The following is a 24,897-nucleotide window of genomic DNA, read 5'->3' on the forward strand; positions in this document are numbered from 1 at the left end:
CAGGAGTGTGAACATTCACTGTTTTTTTCCCGGAAGCATGTCTGCACATTCAAACACCACAAATGGATTCTCGATTATTCAGTGAATAACCAGTGGAGGAAAAAAAGGACTTTTTTCATCACAGGTCAGCAGTTAGCTGATGAATGATCATCACAAACACATGGTACGATTCACTCATCTTCATACAGATGAGAAAAAAATATGAATTGCTCACGTCATATTTTAAGAGAAACATGAGAAGTAAAGAAGGAGGACAACATCTTGCTGTCCTGCATCGACAGAATGACTCAGCCGAGCCAAATCATTCACTCTGTCCTTTTGAAGAACAGCAAAGATGATTGCTGTTATATTTTTTTCCATTTTCTTTCCTGCTACCATCTGGCAACGCCTACGGTCCAACAGTCTCTCTCTCTCTCTCTCACACACACACACACACACACACACACACACATCCATGCACCATTACACACTAAACATTCCACAGATTGTCCATCCAACTTTCTTACACACATAATCGCAGCTCTTCAGCACTTAGCTACCCACCCGAATCACACACTGAGCAATTTCGCACTCTCGCTCTCTCTCTCTCTCTCTCACACACACACACACACACACACACACTTCATTAACACACACAGCTCCCAGGCCGAACCACGGTGTAGAGACTGGTGAACTCGCCGCTCACTGAAGCAGAACAGTGGGAGTTGCAGATCACAGAGGAAAAATACATCAAATAAAAACCTGAAGCCTGAACGACCTCGTTTGATCAGACAGTCTGACAGCCTGATTCAAACATCTTAAATCATCAGCCACATCACCACGTTCACCCTCACATAACTCGACAAGTCCTGCACACTGGATCTAACAGCAGCAGCAGCACCTGGGTCTAAAAACCTCCACTGATGGAGATTAATACGGGCCCTGCCGCAGAATGAAAAATACGCCCACTTCACCCACTCACACTCTCCATCTCTGCCGATTCACGTTAAAAGCACCTACAGTTCAGCTCCAACACCCACAGCTGTGCATAAGAATATCTAAGTGCCACTCAACCTGGACTGTGAGTGACTGAGCCCACACATTCAAACGTCCGACACTATTTCAGGCGCCATAAACAGGTGGAAAAACCTTTTAATGTTTGACGGGGAACAATGGAACAAGAGCACAAATACAACAGTATGAAAGCTGCACTTTCTGCTTCCAGGTTGAGATATTTCTTAACTTTTCTTTTGACAGCAAATACAGTCTGCAGTTTTAATTAAAGTGATCCTTTTCATATCCTATTCATATTTTACAGCAAGAGCCAGTGAAGTGGTCCTTCACAAAATTATTTGAATTTTGTATTTTAAAGCTGCATAATAAATGTATTAATAATAAACAATCTGAATCTGTGATGTAACTTGTGGAAAAAAAGCTTCCAATAAATGTAGTGGCGTAAAAAGTACAATGTTATTGCACTGAATATTTGAATAAAAGTATAAAGTAGAATTCAATCAAAATACTACAGTAAAGTACACGTACCTCAGAACTGTATTTCAGGTCAGTGCTTTAGTAAATCTATGTTACTTTACATCACTGCATCTCATAAACCAGCTCGCAGGCTGCTTCAAAGATGAGCTGAAACTCTAAATCACATTAAAAAGTCAGAGTTTGACCCACTTAACCTCTCAACAAAAAGATGGGGGCAACTACCCAAATATTCATACTGTATAAATTATCATATTTTAATCCACCTCCTCTTTAAACTCTTTTTCAACTTCTCCCTTTTCCCCTTAACCATAAAACGTGTGAGCAGACGGTCTTTAACCCTTTGAGGATGCGAATAATTTTTGGAGCAGAGACTGAATAACAAGTCCTGCAACCGCTGAGCAATTCTGCTGCCAACAGTAATAAATTAATTCTTCATTATCGCTGCAAATGGAAGCTTCTGTTCTCTCCGTCTTGACACACTGTGTGCTTTGAGATATGTTTTTTATATCTCAGGTATTTTTACTACGGGGCATTTTACAGCCAGGGGACACTCTCCATCTGTAGCCATCTATAATTAATAACTTCCTCCCCTATTTTTCCACTCAGCGATCTTTTTCTGAACAGAAACTGCTTGTTTTCTTCACAGTAAAGTAAAGGTTTTTTTTGTAAAGCTCCAGCTTCCCAATAGGCATCAGTGAGGAAACATAGGTTTGTTATATCATCAGTCTCACTGCTCTTTGAACAGTCAGCTCCTACAGCTCAGGATGAGGTGCTGAGTGTGGGTGTGAATAAATACGTAGGTAAACAAGTTATTTAATGGCTCCAAAAATAGATATGGATTTTGACAACAAATGCAGCAAAAACAAATGTTAAAAGAGCTGTTTTCATTCTTCAGAAAACAAGACTGAAATGTAAGCACTGTGATAAATGTCAGTACGCCACATACAACGTGATCTGGTGAAAAAAAGTTAAAAAACAAACAAAACTAACTTTTCTAACATTCAGCTCCAATTACGAGAATCAACCTCTAAAATTTACAGAAACTGTTCACATCCGCTGCAGCTTACTGCAACGGGGAAAACCAGATCAATAACTCATCACTCAGCCTTTGTCTGCAGAGCTACGGTCATCAGTATACAGGAAAGTCTGCATTTATAAAGAGCCAGGTTCAATAAAGAGCTGAAGAGGGGAGTGAATGTGACAGATGTAGACATTAAAGCCCCCGTGGGATCTTTCCGAATGAGAAGAAATTAACATTTTGAAGGCTACATGTGGACACAGCTTGGCAGAAATTTTGCCCTTTCACCTTCCAGCGTCACTACGCCTGAAAAAAGGGAAATTATTCAGTGGAAACTCAGGTGGGACAGATAGATGTGAGCAGGCCTTGCGTCATGCCCTCAGCCTGTGTTGACTGCTGGTAAATTTTTAAGTCTTTGCCAATTCAATAACATTAAATGAGAGCGCATTGCTTTTTGGCTAATAGGAGTCCAAATCCTACACCCAGTCAGGCAAACAATAATGCTATGCTGCTGCATATCATTGATCGACGTCGACATATCAAATTAAAAAATAGGGATTACTGAATGTCCTTTCAGTCGGGAAGAACGACCCAACCCTCAAATGTTCTCTGACCTGCCCATTTAACGCAACATCAACATTCACTTCTTTGTCTTTTAACATTATAACTGCTGACCTTAACACTGACTGTAATGAAGCGTTTGACACAGACATGCGTGTATTGATTAGCCGGGCACGACAGTTTAATGTTACCATTTTTAATCTTTCTGCACACGACCTGAAGCCACAGATCTCTTCTCGTACCGTCCGCCACTCTTTGAGGAAGTAAGGTGGATCGTAAACCGTTTATTTAACAGTTTGGGGTGCAAAATACAATGTAGAAACTTTGCAGCGTGGTAACACTAGTTTTTTTCAGTTTAGCACCAGCACATTTTCAGTGCTTGTTATAAACAAGGATACAGTTTCTCCGACAACAGCGAAGCGACATATGCCGGCTGTCATGAATAGCTTAACTTTCAACCTCAAAACAAAGCTATTCAGTGAGAGCTGGGATACGATCTTTGACCCCATAGAAACTACAGGTATTACACACGTGCAGTGTAACTGGAGCTGCGATGTCGGAGGGTTACAGCAGCAGTGCTAGAAATAAAGTGACGGTGTCCGCTGAGGCGCTCTTTGGGAGTGCTCGGCCTGCCAGAACGTTTTTGGATACACTTGAATGGATGGACCATTTTCATGGTCTCTTATTGAAGATCCTTTCAATAATTACAGAATTGTAACTTTTACCCATAGCTTTTCATTTAAAATATATTCTGACCCAGAGGCTGACTCAAATCATTAATCCCCACTCTCCATGATAGTTTGTGAGCTAGTGGGCCTTTCGGCAACTGCAAACCAAAATTCACTGTACAAGTGTCGTACCTCAATGATATGAATTGGTATGACGACGTGATTTCTTTTTCACCTCCTTGCCCTTAATCACAGACTGTATATAATGATGGACAACATGACAGCTCCCCCAGAGTAAAGCTAAAAGATTTCAATCACCACCCTTGATCACAATATAGGTCATAAGCCCTGCTCACTCCATGTTAGCAGATAGGACGTGGGCCAGTCTCACTGGTAAGTCCTCATTAAGCCATTCTACTTGTAATAGCAAAAAACAAAAACAATAACTTAAAAATCAGACCTTGCTTGCTTGTGGAAGCATGTTTCTTCATAGTAAGCTAAGTTACAAAAGTCTGATCTTATAGCTTTACCTCTCAAGGATACCTTGAACCTCATATAATACAAGAACAATCAAGCTCTACATTTTGCAATGCAAGAACAATGCTGCTGTTTTATTTCCATGTCTTCCACATGTATCATCAACTAGTGAGGATGCTAACTTTTGTTCTGGCATATCATGTAGCCCTTAATTGTATTCATGAACATTTTACCTGATTCTCAGTTTAAAATGAGAAACTTTTCAGCAAACTCACAAGGCTAGCATTAATCAGCAAGTTAGTTAGAGCTGTTAACATCTGCTGGCTACAGTTGTCATCTCAGTCTGCAAATTCAGCATTTTCATGATAGAACTGAGATGCCTGCTTCTGTTTACCTCTGTGTGACATCAGAAGCTGATTACTTTGAAAAATTATGAAGAATTTGGAGTGGTACGTCTATCTGTGACTATTATAAACTGCATGATGTACCTTGTCAGAATATAAAGCTTACGGGCCGATAACAGTAACTAAGAAAGGTCAAGTGATTAATGAAGCCCAGAGAAGAGACTGAGTGTAAAATAAATCAAAACTGCTTCATCAGTCATTAATTAATGTTAAATGAGGACTCTCACCTGTGTAGTCCTCCAAGCACTCGCAGGTGTAGCCTCCCTCTCGGCTGCGACACACACCATGAGCTCCGCAGGGTTTCGAGTAGCAGAGGTCAATCTCTGTCTCGCAGTAGTCTCCTGTGAAGCCGGTGGGACAGCGGCAGCGCAGCCCTGCGATGGGGTGGATGGGTCTGAACAGGATGGTGTCTGATGCAACAAACGGCGCCAAGCTGTCGAACTTCAGCACGGACACACACTTCATGTAGTTCTCACACGGCTCACGGAGGCAGATATTGTCGTCAAAGGGGAGAACTTCCTGCGAGGAGATCTTAGCGAGGAGACTGCGGTTCAAGTACAGCCTCTCCTGGAGCTCCTCTGAGCCGAAAAACTCTCCTCCACTTCCACTTTCGACCCCTCTCCCAGGCCGGTCTCCTGCATGGCTGAGCCCTCCAAGCCGCTGGTGTCCCTCCCCCAAAACAGGCACAGCCACAGACAGGCTGACATTGAGGATGCGAGCGCTGACATCTGTGTCATCTTGGATGTTAAAGATGACGACATCTTCTGGGGCGGCGGACAGGACGCGAGCTACACCGTCCAGGAACTGGGCGAGCAGCAGGGAGAGGAAGTGCTCCTGGGAGGTGTTGGCCAGCCTCAGCGTGATGCTGTTGGATAGCATTTCATCTGTGATGATGGTGACCTGGAGAAGACATTGGGCGGACACTGAGTGGACACCGTCTGAAAAAAGACCAGAGGAAAAGAGGAATTAATAACAGACTAATGGAAATGATCATTTACATATTGGAGGTGTTCTTAGCTTTGGGCCCAAGTTATTTTTTTAATATAAAAGTAGTGAAGACAGTGATTAACCATTGGTGACTGGGTTGAATGAAGATGGCTGGATGTGCTCCAGGTTTTATGTTACGTTTTCATTTGATGTATATTGTTTTTTTGTGAACTGGCATGGTGAGTTCAGGAATTTGTTTTTGGAAATTTTAATCATATGTTTTCTGCATTTTATTATGTTTCATGTATATTCTGCTGAAGTCTGTGTGCATAATTGTGCTCATTTTACTGGCTGAGACCTTTAGCCAAATCACACGTCTTCATCTACAGCAGCTCAGTAGCAATCATGATTTGATCTAAAACATTTTTTTTTTTTAGGAAAAATCAACAATCTTGGCCTTTATAGTGATCTCAACTACACAAATTTTGTCACTGTATATTGCACAGTTGTGACACTATCACAGTGCCAAAATCTGTCCACAGAAGGACAAACATATAAACACCTGACAAAGTACATAAAACCACTTCTGTGTCAGTTCTCACTACAGTAGGTGTCTACACACACACACACACACACACACACACACACACTCTCACACACACACACACACACACACACACACACACACACACACACACACACACACACACACACACACACACACACGCACACACACACACACACACACACACACACACACAGACACGGTGGAAACAACACCAACCATTGCTAAGTAGACTGAAGCATTAAGGAAATACGACTCAGACAGAAGTAAAAAGCATATTTGAAATTTTCATAACTGGATTTTTAGACACTTAGTGGTCAGCCTGTATTATGATGTGGGTCATTAATGTGTTTTTAATAGTTTTTAGATAAAATCAGGCTATGGATACACAGATAATACTTGTTTGTGGATTATATACATTCTTGGTTTTGGTCTTTTTTTTAACTTATTGTTGACCCAAAAAAAGGAATACCACCAGAACGATACTTTAAATGTTAGGATGTTTTCATCCCATATATATTATTGATATATTATTAAAAGATAATCTGATAATCTTGAGCTCTACTACAGTCCCCAGCGATTGCAGCATCAACAAATGAAGCAGCTGCTTCAGGTGTCCGCAGGTACAGACACAGTGAAGGATTTATGCAACAGCCGCTCCACGTGTGTCAACAGAACAAGAACACGGTTATTATGAAGGATTTTACAGCAAAACAAATCCACACATTGTACACAAATTGACACTTTAATGATTATCAACACATTTTTTCCTTATTATTCTTGGCTCAGACAAGTGGGTTTTTTTGGTATTGTTGTTTTCTTCTCATGTGCCAGAACAGATAAGAGACGAATGCCAAGTCTAAGTGTATGTTTTCTTTCAATACATTCCAAGTTTCTAATCAGCAATTTCACGCCTGTATTCACAACCCCCTCCTTCCTTGCTTTGTCCGGAAGCAGAGATGCTACTTCATTATACATGCCGTACTAAAAGCCTTAAGTCTCAAATTCAACCGTTACAGCATTTTCTTAGTTCAGCAGATCTCTTGTCTTTTATCTGGTTGTTTTGATCCTTTTCATGTTTTATCGTCTATACATCCACTCCTTTGGCTTTGACTGAAGACATGTAGTGTTTTGTCTGCTATTATACAGCAGCTCTTGACTGTACAATGCATTAATTCCCTTGATAGGCTTTTATCAACCAAGTCAGTCTATGTAGACGTTGCTGTTGGAGAAAAAACATAAATTATTCTGTTTCATCATGTTGCCTTGCACTACAAACATACTGAACTCTATGAACCGCATTTAAATCAACTCTGTTGAGCTCATTTTTCTTGCTTGTTTTTCTGCTGCAACAACATTTACAACAAAAGGACAACCGCTCATCAGCTGAGAGTCGCTGACAGGAACAGTCAGTCAGAGCTCTGCTCACTGAGGAGTAAAATTATAATGAAAACAGATCCTAAACCATCCGATCTCAAAGAACACAAAGGGAAGTTCTGCATGTTGCTAACAAGCACGAAACGTACAGATCTGAGTCAGTTACAGCTTCAAGGTTGCTCTAAGTCTGCACAAATGTACAATTTAACCTGAATCATTCAGCTTTTTGCCCGGTGACAAGACGCCAAAGAAGTCACAGAAGAATTAGTTTACATTGTGTCTGTCTATAACTGTGCTTCCCATTACCTGAAATCACATCGCAGCGTATTTGAGATTCCTTTGTTGTATTTTGGAACTACTTTACATGTTATTTTTAACTGACTGATGGCTCACTTCTTTCTCATATCTCATCAGTGGACAGAGCTCTCAATATCTTGGGGAGAAAGCGGACTCAACATCTTAAAGTTTCTCTTTATAGACAATAACTTCACTAATTTGAACAGACTTACTGCTTAACTGGCACAGTATAAATCCTTCGACATTTCCTTATCCTAATATAGCCAAACAAGACATTTTAAAATCTGCTTTTAAAATATACTATGCATGATTTTATTAAGAAAAAACAATGTATTAACTCACAATGAAGTCTAGAAGTCAGCCAGTCTATGCAGTGTTTATAGTAAAATCCTACGACTTACTTCTAAAGTAACCCTTACATTCCTACTCTGACTAACTCCTTCGCTTTCCAGGTAAAAGCAAATTTGCTTCCTGGACACAGCGCACAGGTGAGGGGCAGACTTTAAAGAAGGTTGTGACCAAGTGCCACACTGTAAGTAGCATGCATCCCAGAGGAGGCTTGGAAAATGGCGATATAGCACCAAAAAAAACACAGTATAGCGAGTCGCAGCTCCAAAAGAACAAAACTTGTTCCAAAACACAAATGAATCTGGGGTTGGCTTTAACTTTGACTATTGATGATGTTTACAAATATTAACTGGAAATTCCTGCAAAGATTACCTTTAAAAAAATCTGTTTAAAAAAAGCACATTAATATTGTATACACAAATTATTTGCTTTACTTTGCTTGTCATACCTGCAAACAATGATAACACATAAAACTGAAATAAAAATGTGCTTCTTGGCCCTTTTAGTGCCACTATCACGTACTGCAAAAATCAATAGAAGTAGGAAAGAGAAGTGTAAAAATTTAATCTAAAGTGCATTTTAAACACAAAATTGTCATTTCCATTTTATTCTCGAGTCCATAACTTTTGAGATGTCTGTTGCATAACAGAAGTGTCATAAAGAAGTCAGTGAACTGACTCAGTAATGTTAGTTACACAGAGATATTGAGGTACTTAGCCTCCATACACCACTGGTCATACAGCCCACGTAAGACTGACAAATGCTGTTTTATTGCTCATGTATTTAACTTTTCATTTGTAAGTGGAGGATTATGTCATTTCATGTCTCAAAAGTAGCACAGTCTCACTTTAAGGTCACAGAGACCACTACCGTTTTGTCTGTCTCACCGCTGGCCTGCAGTTTTCTGTAGCCTCAAGAGCAAACACAAAACAGGCTTAATCAAATCAAAAGTGTCATGAAAACAAGCCTCTCCCTCCAAAATAATCAATGGGACACTTTGTCTGGGGCGTCTGGACGCCGGCCAGAGAGCAGAACCTGCGAGCAGGACTCACACAAACAAACAGCACTGCCCAAAGTTACCAGATCCCTGTTTTGGCACCAGGCGAGTTTAAACACAGAGTGCCAAGGGAGGGAGGGGGGAGGAAAAGGAAGAGAGGGAGGAGAGGGGTCATAGAGGAAAAGAGACAGAAGCATGTTTGACACGGCTTTAATCCTTCTGCTTTCAGTCAAGAGCTTCTAGCACAGTAATAATACAGGAACTTAGCAGAGGAAGTGGGGAAAAATCAAAGCAGGGTCGCTCCTCTAATTCACACTTTACTGTAAACACACGCTCACACATTCACACACACACACACACACACACACCTGTGTACACGAGAAAACAGTTTGCATATAAGAGGGTAGAACATGACAGGAAGCCCCTGCAGTGGCAGAGCAGTTCATAGTTTGACCTCCTAACAGGAAAAGCTGCTACTCGGGATGATTCATCTGATGATTGTTTTCATTATTAGTTAATCTGCTAATTATTTGTATGATCCATTAATCCTTTAAGGCGGTGGTTCCCTACCTGGAGTTCAAACACCCTCTGAAGAGCCACAAGGTGGTCAACCAGGACAAGAAAGAAGGAAAAGAGCAGTCCTGCTTCACAACATATTTTTTTCTGATTTTTTTTCCTTATCTTTGGTTTTATTAATAAAATGCTGCATAGTTTAGCATCTTTGGGATTCGAAAAAATATACAACTAAATCAATCTCAGGAAGGAAAATCCCTTTTTGGCCATCAACATTTCACAGAGGACAAGGTTGTGTCTCCACATAGCTCTAAAACTCGAAGATATTCAGTTAACTGTAATGATTGATAGTTTTGCACAATAACATTTCAAAACCAAGAATATTTAGTTTAATATCATAAAAAAATTAAAATGCGGCAAATAATAACACAGGGTTTCCAAAACAGTCATTTTTTTGGTGGTGACCCGCCACGATTACAACATCTGCCGCCATGTATTGATTTCATGTTTTTGAAGTTGAGACATTAATTAGGAGCACAGCCGGAGTGTTTGGTTATACATTGCAGCTTTTGGAGCGCAGAGTGTACTCTGGGCACAGATGGAGCAGCAGAACACCAGGCACAGTGAAATTGAAACTAAACCATTTTTTGTGCTGACTCTACAAGTTTGCTCTGCAGCAGCTGCTCGCATCACCAATCCGATCTGATCACCACTATTCGAATCAGCTCATTTATTATCTCCACCCAACGACTCAAACTCCTCAAAACCATGAAGAGCTCAGCATATGCTGTATTCATGGACCCACAAATACATCAGACTTTAGAGAGGCGACACAGATTGATTAAAAAAAAGGATACACATAAGTTAAAAACAAAAAGGGAAGTTTCTAATTCTGTGGGAAATAATAACATTAGAAAAGCTTTTTAGACATTTTTGCTTAAAATGATCAATTCTAATCTTTTTCTGTCCACTGACTCATCACTTTGGCTCTAATCTTAAAAAAAATAATTATTACATAATAAATGTGATGGAATCCAGGACTTTGGTGTCTTATCTGTGAGTGATCATGCAGATTTAAGCAGTGACCTTTATGAGTTTGCGATGTTTACAGTCAAATTTTTAAAAATCCTACAGTCACATACAAAACACGCACACACAAAAGGCTCATTGAAATCAAGGTGAGCTTGACATCCAGAATTTACAATCTGTCTGTGAAAATGTGACAGTTTTATTTATCATGTTTCCAGGCTTCAGACAGAGGAGAGTTTCAACCACCAAACCTCATGAGAGACAAACATGAGACTGACTGCTGTACAGTGAAGCAGAGGTGTGACAGCTTTAAATGGACTGTGGACACTGACATCCTTTCTAACCTGAAGAAACAAACCAACAACAATCCGCTCTCTCCCTCGGCCAGCCTCCTCTTCAACCGTTCAGCTCATATTATAACTGATACTCTGCAGCAACAGTAGCCAGAAAAACACACAGTGAACAGAGGCTCTTAAAGGTTAGGCCACATATAAGGACAGACATCGCCTTAATTATGTCCTCTGCCAATTCACATTCTTGGTCTGGAGCTTGGGCAGAGCTCCAGACGTAGACGCAGCGCTGGGAAACTGAGCGCGAGGAGAATCTCCTCTGAAAGGAACCAGACCATCCTTAAAAGAGGTCATTCTCCATGGAAGGATCCTCCGCTCAGGAACGGAGAGTAAGCGGAGCATTTTGGGCCAAAAAGGGGGAAGAGGAGGGGGATGCTTAGTTGGTGACGAGACGAGGTGCCAGCTCTGAAGTGTGACACTACTCTCAGCCCAGAGCTCGACCCCCTCTGGGCCTCTGGGTGCCAGGAATGCTCTCAGCTAGGAAGTGGCGCCAGGGAAAAGATTAAACACACACTGTGGCTGCAGGACTGCCAAGACTGTGTGCGGCATTATATGTGTGTATGTTTGTGTGTGTGTGGTGGTGATCCATACGTCAGATACATAGATACAGAGTAGAGTACACATTGAGCCAGTGTAGGTTTAGTCATCACTGAAGGTGAGAGAAACAGGTTTCATGACAGTAAAGTTAAAAAGCAGACTCGTCATTAAATGCCACTTTCAAATGGGTTTGTTGACTGTGCTCATGAAAACAGGCCCCATACATATGCCTCCTTTTCAATGTGGAAAATTTTCTCAGAGCTCACAGTTTAAGAGCTATGATGTGTTTGCTGATGTTTTCAGAAAAAAACATTACTTTTCAGTGTATGTTTACATAATATATTGTAATTCTAGACATATAGAGTTAGTCACATGCCTTTGCATTTCTTGCATTACATGACATGCTTGCTAGCTTGCAAAATCATCAGTCTCAGTGGCCTTTAGACACCAAGTAGCATCCATATTGCCTAGCAGCAGTGATCTGATGACTTAACCACCTGGTTGCCAAGCATATTGTGTACATGGTTTCCTACGTAGTGACCACATGCTCATGAGTGGGGGTCACTGTTATTTAGGGATGCACCGATTCAGTGGCCAAACATCAGTATCCGACAATATTTGCCTTGTTAATTGCCATCAGCCAAACAGCAAATAAGATGACAACAGAACAGTCCAGTTTCCTATAAAATGCTACATTGTGAACAACAAATCCATGTTGAAATATGCAGCAGAGAGCACATTACCGTCAACTCTGAGCAGCTAGTAAACACAACAAATTGATAGTGGAGGTCGCAGAGTTACACTATAACGTTTTCAAGACCTGGTCAGTAAAATATTATTATTCTCATGATGTGTTAAAATGTGGTCTTGCAATATTCCGTTTTTGGCAAGAAACTTGAATAAATACAACAGTTTGAGGGAGAAATTTGCAGATGTTTTCACAGCAATATAAAATAAATATTAGATATTATTAAAATGTGTTTTTCATGTGAAAGGTTATATGAAAGGATGTTTTATAAAACTGTATGACTGAATTTGTGCTCATCCAAAGGTCATGTGAAGGACTAGACGACTTAAAAACATTTTAGTTGTGTTTTTATGATGAAGATTTCTTTGTTTCCTTGGCGCATAAGGGGGAATACGCAACACAATCACACAAACAAAATCACAAAAAAAATCAAGAATAAACAACAATAAAAAAATCAGCATCGGTATCAGTATAAAGCTATTAGCCAAATTAAACACCGGTATCAGATCATAATCTCAGAATAGGTGCATCCCCACTGTTAACCTTAAGACTCAATTATTTTGGTGGGTTTTGTGCTTTTGAATCAGATGATTCATCAAAATTTTATCAAAAACGCATCAACAAATACACAAAAACAAAGCTGTTATCAAAGCTGTGTGTCAATCACCTTTATAAACTCAAATCCTCCAGCATATAAACAAAATACTCAAAGTGTTATTGCTCATATTTCCTAATATTAAATCAGGCTGATGCAGAGCCAAGAAATCCTACCAGACATCTCCGATAACAAACTGACTTATGTAAACAAGCTGACTCATAATGATGAAAAGACAGGATTCGCTCAGAGACACAGAGGCCGTGTTTGACTGCAGGTTGAGGTCTCCTCACAGAAACATAAATTATCAGCTGGGAGGTCGGGGAGGGGAGGTGTACAGCTTTTTATCTCTGAAATATTAATGAAACCCAGTTTCAGCCGTCAAGAGAATTATGAACGACAAATACTCTGCTGACACAATGTTATACGAACGCAGAGAGCCCTCAGAATGGAGTGCTCGCTATAAATAAACATATAATCAAAGCAGGATTTATTGATTTCTGTTTAAAGCCTAGTAGGGATCTCAGTGGCTGGGATAATAAACTGCTGAGAGAGACAGAGAGAGAGAAAGAACAAATCGGGGAGACTGGCCTAATTAGACCACAAAGTTGCCATCAAATCTCCCAGTTGAATCCCAGAAAATGTCAACAAAGTCATGGTGAATAAAGATCAGCAGGACCGTGAGACCAAATTACTATGAGGACAGAGACATCACCCACAACAGCACCACAAGAGAGCCTGACCCTCACCCTCAGAGCCTCGTCTGTGACAGTTTATCAGTTATTTATGCTGTTTTCTCTCGTTTTTTTTTTTTTATTTTATTTTATTGTTTTTTGGGGGTTTTTTTTGCTGTTTGTCTGTGTATAGAGCAGGAAAAAAGACAGAGGGGACAACAAGATAAAAATGCTGAAAGCCAGCTACCACGGTGAATGAAGGCGTCACCTTCAGAGGACTGAAGGTCAGTGGGCTGAACCTGCACCTCCTCTACTGATAAGTCTGCAGAGGATTTAATACAGAATCAGTGCGGGTTTCTGCTGCCAGCCTCCAGGGGCGGGTAGCAACGCATTACAAATAACACACAAGTAAAAAAGTGATTTTTAAAAAATTAGGAAGAAGTACTTTTCACAGATCCTTTTATTAAACTATACTTCTGCTCTTTACTCGAGTGTGTTTTTGAGCAAGTAATCTACTTTTTACTTGAATACATTTGCCATTTATGCCTCTGTTACAGTTAGTCTGATCTAATACAGGGTTTGGAGAGAGAGCATGAGGAGCACCTGTAGTGATGCCAAATTGCAAGATGTTGAGAAGAAAGAGAAGCACACCTGTTTTTTGACCACAATGCAATGATCAAGCAACAAAATCCAGAAGAAGAGGCAGCTATCAACCACAATTCCTGACCACGTCTAGCTACACTTTTTAATAACAAAATCTAAAAAAAGGGCAACAGTTATGAAGCCCTTACTCTGGCCCCCAAAAAACACTGATTTCTCAACTTTGAAACACTCCTCTAACCTCAACAAGCTCATTGAACCTAAGCTGCAAAAACTAGGCGTGGATTACTGAACAGGCCCAGAACCCAGAAAAATATAAAAATGCAAAGTAACTCCTCAGCTGGACCATTCATTTGGAGCACTGTTGAAGCATATATAGCACCATTCGGTAATTCATTTCACACACTGCTGGAGCACAGAGCGAACTTTGGGCACAGACAGTGTAGCAGAATGTCGAGCGCATTGAAAGTGAACGACTGTTCATTCTACTGGGTATAAAAGTTTGCATTCACTCGCAGCAGCTGCTCCTCTCATTCGCTGATCTGATCTGACACCTTGCAAGTCACAAACTGCTGCTGAGGGGGAAAAAAGAACAAACAGAGAGCATTGCCTGCACTGCATTCACAGACCTGCAAATTTAGAGAGGGAGCACAGAATGGTACAAAGGGACATACATGCATTAAAAAAGTCAAAAAAACGTTTGCTGTCATGGAGGTAGGTAGCAGGTACAGGTACATTAATGTGATGTCCAAAAAGTTAGCAGTCTGGAATAGTTTCAAAATTGACCAAGATGACCCCAAATAAGTCAAGCGCCAGGTATGCAAAAATAAACGGTTACATCACAAATCTTAAACCAGGTAAGCATCTCACTTGAAAACTGTAGATAACAGCTTAGCCATCTTGCAAAGTCTTTTTTCCATAGCTTTATGGCAAAAGTTGCTGCAATGTGCATGTTAACGGAGTGGCTAATTGTCACATTATTTTAATGTACAATTATTAAGCATCAGCCAAGGATGTATGAAGATGCAAAAAGAACTACATCACAGTGCACATGGTAAAGGAGCTGATGGGATCCCATCTCACTGGAATTGTACTATGTATCATTTCCATGTGACAAATAATAAGTAGGTTGCACGCAGCTTTCACAAAGCAAAAAGACAAACAATTCTGTTTTTAATTCCATCTTTCTGGCTGATAGGATTGTTGCTGCTTGTGTTGTACAATGCTAACATCACTGTTGCATCACCTTCCAGTGTCAAGTATCATTGCCAGCCATTAGCATTAGCTTTAGCATTAGCAAGGGAGTCAATATGTTAAGCTACTCTTAGCTAAAAGTTCCTTTTAGCTAACAGCAGCTGTGCTGTGCAGAGTATGAAATAAGCACCAGCCAAATCCTTTTAAAACGCGCAAGTGGCTGCTTGATTTGCTTCACTCACAAGCCAAAATAACAATGGTAATTTATTGAGTGGCTGGTAGATTGCAAAACCTGGCAGACACAGTGCAAGGTGGAAAAAAAAGTTCACTTCCAACCCTGGTGCATGCTCACAGGAATCAGATCCAGTTGTAAGAGATATCATCAAGAAACAATCAGTTTATCAGATTGTTTAAAGTCCGTATTTGAAATATTCTCATGTTACTAATAGTTTTGTCTGGTTAAGTCCATTTGGTATTACCTTCTTGTAGGGCTTCCTGTTCATACTGCCAAAGGGGAGGTGGGGGAGTTCAATGCATTTTGTAGTGGAGGGGGACCTAGACTATACCATATGGAAGCAGTACAGAGGGGTGTTTTTGTTGGTATGGCAGAATTGCTCTTAAAGGGGCCCTAAATAAGTATGCACTCATGATATTTCTGTCAGGATAGATAAAGTGATGTGTTGATGTGGCCAGAAATGTTTTTATGTAAAGATTTCATAAATTGGTGGATTGGTTGTCTCATAAGAGGGCTTCCAATATAGGTAGAGGCTCCTTGTGTCAATGTAGCTTCGGCCCGGGTTAGCAGTAAGTGCTCAAGCCCTATATTCAGGGGTCAGTGTTGTTATTTGCCATACATTAATTCAATTTGAGTATACATATATTTAGTTTGAACAGTTTTGTTCTTAGTTTTTTCTTATTCTTTTTTTTTCTTTTTCTCCCATTTTTAAAAAATCACTTTCCCCTAACAATTCAAATTTTGTACAACTTCACAAAGTTTTATTGGTACAAAGAGTTGCTCCTAATGACAAAATTCTTAAAATTGTGACGTTTTCTACAATTTTCCCCTGAAAGACTTGATCCTGGTAAAGATAAAGGTTATTCAAAAAACACCCTAGCCCTTAAAGAGCTCCTGAGGTGAAAAATTGTTAGGAGGAGAGAGGGGGACTTTTAAGAGGCTTGAGAGTTTCTTAAGTAGAGCAGGAAATGAAAGAAAGACAAAAAGGTCGGAGAAATATTATCCAAACGCTAGAAGACATTAAGTTAATGAAATGCTATAGATTAGATGGTGCAGGAATAATTTTGTGGTTGATCTTACTAGGGATACTTACATATTTTTCACTCAAAGCAATAATAATGACACCATAGATAAAGTGATCACAACACTAAAATATTTGCTACTGAAAAAACACTACAATGCAGCAGTGAGATCACACAACAACCGCTTTCACAGTCTTATATTATGATCAAGTTCGTTTCATTTCCACTAGGTGTCTACACTTTGCAGGCTCTCAAATGGGTGAGTCTGTGACAACCAATCACATCTGTTAAAAGAATGTGTCATACCTAGCAACGGGGTCAACCACAACTCCTCACTAACATAAACGTTTTTCACCCATCCTCGCTCAGAGTTGCTCTGTATTTTCCTATCACTCCTAAGGGAGGACTCCTGGCAAGTAATTTTTAGGCTACGTTAGGATCTCTCTAAGTGTTTGTGAATATGGCCCCGGGTAATGATCCTGAGTCCATGTCTCCAACTCCCACCACTGGCCCAACCCGACAGACCTCATCAACTAAAACCATAAAGCTGCATGAATGATCAAAAAAGTGTTTTAAAAGCAGCAAAAAATTCAGTCAATGACACCAAGTTTACCAGTTGTAACTTAAAGAAGTATTTCACTGATGTACATAAAACTAGACCGTCTCTGGAACAGAAAGACATTCTGAAAACATTTGAGACAAGAAATATGCAACTCAGTAACAGGTTTTGGTTTATTTTTGATCAGAGCTGCTTAATTTTAACATTTGAACGGTCTCCATTTTCACTGTGCAGGAAGCAGTGTGAAGCCCACTCCCTGTTCTCTCGCCATTACAACAAAACAGGGCATTAAAATATGTTTCTGAAAACATTTTAGGCGTGAAGTAAGCAGTGCAGAAACATAATATTTATAATTTATATATATTCAATTGGCAGTGATTTGTTTTTTAATCTTGAGACAAAGCTGGTTGAAAATCATTGATGTATACGTTTAAACAAGTAAAGCACCACGGTAATGATGAACATACAGTATATCTCCATCACAGGGTGTGTCTTGCTCAGAGGTACTTCAGCAGGGCTGCTGCTCACAATCACAAGACCTTCAACCTTTCTGCTCCGCCTCCTAATGTGCAGGTTAAACCCTGAGCCAATGACAAACACCTTCTAGTTACTGCGGGGAGGGGGCACACATTACAGACACTATAAAAATACCATTTATCATCGTGACAGTGGAGAGACGATAAATAATCGCACTCAAGCAGCCCTCTAAAGCAGCCATTCATCACATGTCTAATGGTTCCACATAAAGAACACCACAATCAAACAAAACAGCGTTAATTCTGTGATCCGAAGCGGCCAATACTCCCTCAGAGGCCGCTGTGTGTTTCTCTGCATAAGTGTGTCATGATGAGGGGGAACCTCCGGGTAAGAAGGTAATGAGGTTGAGCAGAGCCTGTCTTAGCTGTTCAGCATCAGTACATTACAGTATGTGCAGCACGCACCGGGTTCTCAGTACATCAAAGAGCGCAAAGCCGCGGTCCCATTTCAAAGATCAATAGGGAGATCATAAATTAAAAATCACTTTGGAGGGAAAAGGCCTGTGGACGTCTAATCAGTTCACAGCCTCGCTCCAACCAGAGAGCCGCTCTGCAAACTTACAAGCTTTTAATAAGTTTATGATTCGGAAATGAGCAAGCGGAGTGTTAGTTTCTGTTTGGTTGTTTGTTTTAGGACGGCTCAATGAAAACTGGGCTCTATTGATCAAACTTCAGAGCTTTACACTTAAAAGTGCTCTAAAGAGACGACTAAAAGTGAAGACACATTTGTCAAGCGACTCCCGCTTACAGTAGAGTGTGAGAGTAACCTTCAAAAGCAGCTCTCCGGTGATCACATGATTCATCAGATGTATGCTCAGAGTAGGAATAACCAATCAGAGACAGAAATTAACCCTACATCTGCCATATGTGACCTTCTTTAAGAAAACCTTGCATTTCAATGATACATTCCTTGGCATAAACATAATGCAGTTCTATAAGGTTCATTTTCTTTGTGTGAAATCCTAAATATATCCAGTGGAAGTTAACATGTGAAATTAAAAATAATCTGAGTGAGATACTGTGGGAGTTGAAGCGTGTGTGTGTGCGTGGAGAGAGGCGTGAGGTGAAGATGCTGTGTGAGGTGAAAGGGACAGGTGCTCATGGAAGCAATTAAGGTACTTAAAAACCCTTAGCGCCTGCAATTTGTGTCAAAGAACATACTCCTCCTTGCAGTCGTAACTCAGGCAAACTAAAATGCAAATATAGTATTTGCAGATGACACTTCAAGAAGATATCATTATCTCTGTCTGATGTCACTTGGCAATAAAGGTTCATAAATACCCTTAGAAATCATAGAAAAAAGCTGCTCCTTAGAACTGCAGAAGAATCATCACATTAAGTTCTCTTACGTATCAAAGTCGTCCAGTAATAATCATCTGTACAGTTGTGGATACCATGCAAACAAGAGGTGCTGATGGCTAATTCAACATGCATACATTTAATGATGCATATTTGCCAGAATGTTTACAGATATAGGCTATAAAAAACAACAGTGGCAGCTTTACAGTATCTGATCTAATATATCTATGATGCATAAATGCATAAGTAGGGAGGAAATAAAAAGGAAATGGCTGAAGTGGAAATGAAACTAAATTTAAGCAGAGAGGAAATCCTGCTGCTGGCAGACAGTGCATGGTACATTGATAAAAACACGAAATTAGGAGGAATTGGTAATGCAACCACAACTGCAGAAAATAATAATGTATTGAAAGTAGGGGTGTCAAACAATTGATTTTTTAGATTGCAATTAATTGCAGAATTTCTATTTTTCCATTTTTTAATCTCATGTTTTCAATTCCCCTATTTTGCATTACAAACTGCATGGAACTAGCATAAAATGGGGATGTATGTAAAGGGGAGACTCCAACAGACCATTTTCATTCAGATATCTTGAGGTCAGAGGTCAAGGGACCCCTGTGAAATATCCATGCAGTTTTTTGTCATCGCCAAAATGTAGTCTAACTGTGAAGCATCATTCAGTTCCCTATTGAGAGGCATAGCATGGTTGGTAGCACTGACTTCAGATGATACCAGTATCATCACTCCAGCTTTAAAACTCGCCTTGTACAGCCCCTTAAAGACAGGAATGTTGGCTGGCGATTAACACGATACAAAAAAACTCCCCCAAAAAATCCCTGCATTATGTATGGACCTTAGTTGCATCATGATTAACGTGTTAATGTGAATGTGAATAAAATGCAGCTTCATTTTTGTTGTTTGCACATCAGGAGAATGCAAATGTGAAACAAAACGTGGTCAAATGTCTGATCAAATGTTGAAATCAAATGCAGATTGTTAGCTAAAACTACCTTATTCTGAAATACAGTATGTAGTACACTCTGAAAGTGGACCCGCTGTCTCCATGTCTCTGCAGTAACTCATAACAGTAAAAAACACTGTTAACAAGCTACAACAGTGTGAAACTGTCAAAGGTGTCATGTTTGCATATTGCCGATAAACACCAGACCAGCGAGTCCACACAAGGTCACAGAGAGACAACACATCCACACCACACACACCAACCAAACAAACCACAGAGCCATGACCTGAGAGTTCAGTGCCCGCGGGGCCAACAACAGGACACAGTTTAATTTAATTACAATTAAATGCTTTGCCCTTGGAACAGACTGAGAATCACACACATTAATTACTCTGCTGCTGCATGTGTGTCGATGTGTGTGAGACCCTGACTAATGCACGTTGTTTGACTTCCTCTTTCCCTCCACAGTCAGAGATCAGCAGCTTAGTTGTGTCGTCATCTTGACATGTTTATTGCCAGTTTGAGACTAAACGTTACAGGTGCTGGGGCCCGTCAACATGGGGCCCACTAAACTGTAAGTGTGGTTAAGAGGGATGTTAGAGGAGACTGAAACATAAACCAGACAACTGGAGCTACTCCTAACTGTTCAAACTCCCTGTAACTTACAACAAAAGGGAAGGTGCATCATGTGTATTTTTTGTGAAATACAGACTATTTCTATTTTGGAATATGGAAAAATATGATTACAATGTAACATACTGTATATCACTGCAACAGGGTATAGGGGCCACTGTAGCTTGAAAAAAATGAAGATAAGAGCCAATGGAGGGGGATAATATTCTGAGAAAAATTAAACTGTTCTGAGATAAAAGTTGTAAATTTACTAGAAAGAAAAACAGTTATCCAATGAGATTAATTTCCAGAAAGTCAGGTGATGTAGTAAAAAGTGCAAAATGCAAATGTACAAAAATCCCACTAACATCTGGCTTTTTAAAGGGAAATGTTACAATCAGCATTCACTCCTGGGGCAAATGACTCTGCAGCAGTAACAGATATTTATCGACTCGAGCTCTATAGGTTCTGATTGGCAGTAACTGAAAATACAACACCCAAACGCTTACTTCTCAAACTTTTTGACAAACCTGATACACATGAAGAAGAAAAAAAAAAGAAACGCATATTTGTCTATTGCCAATTGGAAAGGAGTCTATGACCTATTTTTATTGAGCTTAAAAACCTGCATGTATTTGGTAATATTTTTAGTCTTTTAGGCTTTATAAAGCTGCTGAAAGCACACTATGTACACGAACTTTAGCAGAACAGCTGAATAGGCCCATTCGTGGTAACTTAATACTTCATTTGCTGCTAAGATGCCCAGGAAGGACGTCCGGCTGGTTGCCAAGTGACGTCCCAGATAATGGCACAACTTCCATTTTGGAAATATTTTTTAATCATAAAGTGTATTGATTTGACATTCAAAGAACAGACATTCAACGTCTCAGTCTTTCCTGGGACTCCTGTTTACGGTGGTGTCTTTGGCATGATGAAGTTGATCCTACCTTATGAAGGTAAGGGATGTGCTTCTTTGACAAGAGACTTTATCTCAGAGAAAGATATCCAAGTTTTTCTCTAGTAAATTAACTACGTTGATCTCAGAAATTCAGAGCTTTCTTTTATTTAAAACAGAATATTATTAAATGAACTTCATGATTTCTGTTCCTCCTGATTGTGGACAAACAGGAACAGAAAGCACCCAGCATGACATCAGGCTTAATCCTCGCCTTCATACCAGTTAGCCAGCTGAGGTTCAATTAACACTCCAGCAAAGAAGAAAGCAAGAAATCAGGCCCTAATGAGGGCTGATGTGGGTTAAAGACCGAGGGAAGAGAAGTTTATCATGATGTTGGAGCTCTGTGACTCGGTGCTCTGGCAGTGTGTTTAAAACAGTCTCATATCTGTTAGATCAAGCTTATCTGACGCCTCCTTCATTAAAACCAAGTGCACTCTGTTTGGTGTTCATTTAATTTAAAAGCTGGAATCTCGAGTCCTGGTGATCAAAAGGGGGCAGTAAAATGCAACCGGGGGGGCGGACTGCTTGAATTAACCAGGGCTGAAAGGTGAAACACACTCAACTGCTGCCTGAATGGACACCGATGGCTGGTTGGGGGGTGGAGGCTGTGCACGGCAAAGGGAGGGACAAGGTTCTCATCTCATTACCCGTATACCCCACCCCACCCCTTTTCCCTCTTCCTGACCCCCCACTAGACAAGCAACGGCCGAAAATGACACCCCACCACCACCACCACCACCACCGCCAGCACCACCACCGCCACCACCCTCCACATAAAAACACTTTAACAACTCCCGCAGGCCTCCATCCACACACACACACACACACACACACACACATCACCAGCAGAAATCAAGATCAAGACTCAATGTGCTTTCAAAAAAACACTGACCTGCACTATTTAGGCAGTTTTGAGGATCCATCATCCAAACTTAATAACATTTTCTGAAGATTTGAGAAAAAAAAACCCTCTAAATCACTAATACTGTTTTAGTTTTTTTTTTTTTTTTTTTACCTAAAATCTTTTTCTTTTTTTTTTTTTTTTTTAGATATTTAAAACCACAAGGTAATGGTCAGGTGTGGTTTTACGAGTCAGGCAGGCTAAAAGGTATAATATGTAACATTTCAAATATCTAAAAACAACTCTGCCTATGTTTATGTACTTTGCTGAGCTGTTTACTTACATTATCTTTAATAACTTTATATCTCGTTTTTTTTTTTAAACACTTGAAATTAAGGGCCAGTTTTACAATAATCATAACTGAAGAAAAAAACAACAAAAAAACAGAAATCAATTAGGCAATGAGATTATGGAGAATTTTACCCAAATTTTGATTATAATATAAAACATGACTTTTCGGTGACATTAAATGGAGAGGCATTCAGTAAATTACTTTTTTTTTTAAAAAGTTACCAGAGTTACCATTTATTTAAGATTTCACAATGCCTCAAAAAACACTCATGAAGTTCTGTTTCCCATGTCTTAGCATTTTTAAGACTTGAAAGATTGATTTAAGACATTTAATAACAATTAAAGCCATATTTTTAGATGAATGAATTTAATGCCTTGTAGGACTTTTTAAGGATCTGTGGGAACTTTAAACCGTACACGATTATGTGTAACTCATACACAGTATTAGCTCTAAAAGTTGAGGCAGATGAGAATTTAGCAGCCTGGAGGGTAAAACATGCCATGAGGGCTGAGACGACTTTAAAGCTTCTCTAATCACCAAAAACATTCTTGAACAACCTCCGCTCGGGGGAAATTTCAGAGCACAATGACAGCAGACAGAGGCGGCTTTGAGGTTTTTTGGGATAAAAGCTTCTCACCTTCACCACGATGAGAACTTCATTGTTGGTTTAATTGTTTGGGAAAAAAGCGGTTAAATGAAATTACACATCTGAACACCAACAGCTCGTGTACAACTAAAAACCTACTTGTAAATCTCACTCTCAAAGGAGGAATGGACAGTGTGCTTTAACTCCTACACAGCAGATCTGCTGTTATCCAAGCGATGTTATAACACAAATTGAACGTAGCATCATAATGTGAGATTACATTGTGTGTAAGTGTATGTTTGTGTGTGTTCTTCTACAGAAGAATAAATGGGTTAAATAAATATTCATACATCTTTGACCTTCTTTTTGAGACAGTAATTAAAAAAAATCCAACAGTGTTGTAACTTGATGTTTTATCTTCTTCTGCAGAGCATTTACGCCTAGAAAAAAACAACGATCGGCTGTAACGATAACCACAACACAACACCACCTAATTCCTTGCAGTGCTTACTGCGAAGTCAATAATGAAAACTGCTGCTTTTGCTCAATGTCAACCCAAGGATTTCAATCCGGAGGAGTCTGAGCAAAGCCACAATCCCTCTCCTGATTCCTCCATTCACAAGGAAAGCTGACTACAGCGGAGAGAGGCCATTCGTACTTATTTGCGGACCCCGCCACAGCATCCCCTGATGACACTTTTCTGCTGTATCTGAAAACCCAGAGAAGAGGACATTCCTCAGATTCTTCCTCTTTAGTGAAGCAGCTTTAGAGCCACAGAAAAGGCCCAAAACTCCTCCAATCAGAAGATTTGCATATCAAAGGAAAACTGCTGTCAGCGCAATAGTAAAGAGACATTAGCATGCAGAGACGTGACCGAGCACAGGCCGTTATTCAAACAGACCAATAGACATTTGATAGATATTGGATACTGAGCATCTAGCAGCACAATAACGCCTTTGTCATTTACTAAAAAGCTTTAAAAAAAAAAGCAGAGCAGACGACAACTCAAAGTCATATTCCATGTTTGATACCAGGACTAAAAAACATAACGGCTATTATATAAACTTATTCTGACAGTTTAATGTTTAAATGCTGTCATGAGTAAGTCCACCTGCATCTAAAAGTGAGCAGTATAAACAGGTATTCTCATCCACTGAGTGCCACCAAGCTGTGAAAGCACAATCCTACCAGCTCACGAGGAAACCATCTGTTTGGTTAGCCCGACGCCTTCCTGTCAGTATTAATACAAATCAGCTGGTGATGAAACATCTCAAACTCCTGCACGTTATGGTTCACCACCTCTACCAGTCACACCTTTCACCCTCCTGTCTCACAGCCCGATTTGACAGTTTGCACGGCAGCATATGAAACCAGGTCACTGTGAAATCTCGGTCTGCTTCGATACTAAATGAGTGCAATGTAGCGTAAAGGTAACGGCCAGTTAGAGAAACATTACTGTCACCTTCACAGTGTGAGAAGCATGTACTTGTGGTGATTTCTGTACTCTGGTGGAGGTCTGGAATTATTTTTTACTGGTGCCTATTATACTGGACCAGTGGTTCCCAAACAGCCCTGTCAGATGAACTC

General features: G+C 40.0%; 1 protein-coding gene across 1 annotated transcript in view; it reads right to left on the bottom strand.

Annotated features, from left to right (window-relative positions):
- The window catches only part of celsr2 (cadherin, EGF LAG seven-pass G-type receptor 2), a 92,612-nt gene that overhangs the window by 52,573 nt on the left and 15,142 nt on the right, over nucleotides 1-24,897 (bottom strand). The window contains 1 exon segment of the mRNA XM_042510454.1: nucleotides 4,826-5,536. Coding sequence (XP_042366388.1) covers nucleotides 4,826-5,536 — 711 coding nt within the window.

Source organism: Plectropomus leopardus, chromosome 2, assembly GCF_008729295.1.
Source record: "Plectropomus leopardus isolate mb chromosome 2, YSFRI_Pleo_2.0, whole genome shotgun sequence".
In the NCBI taxonomy this organism is placed as follows: domain Eukaryota; kingdom Metazoa; phylum Chordata; class Actinopteri; order Perciformes; family Serranidae; genus Plectropomus; species Plectropomus leopardus.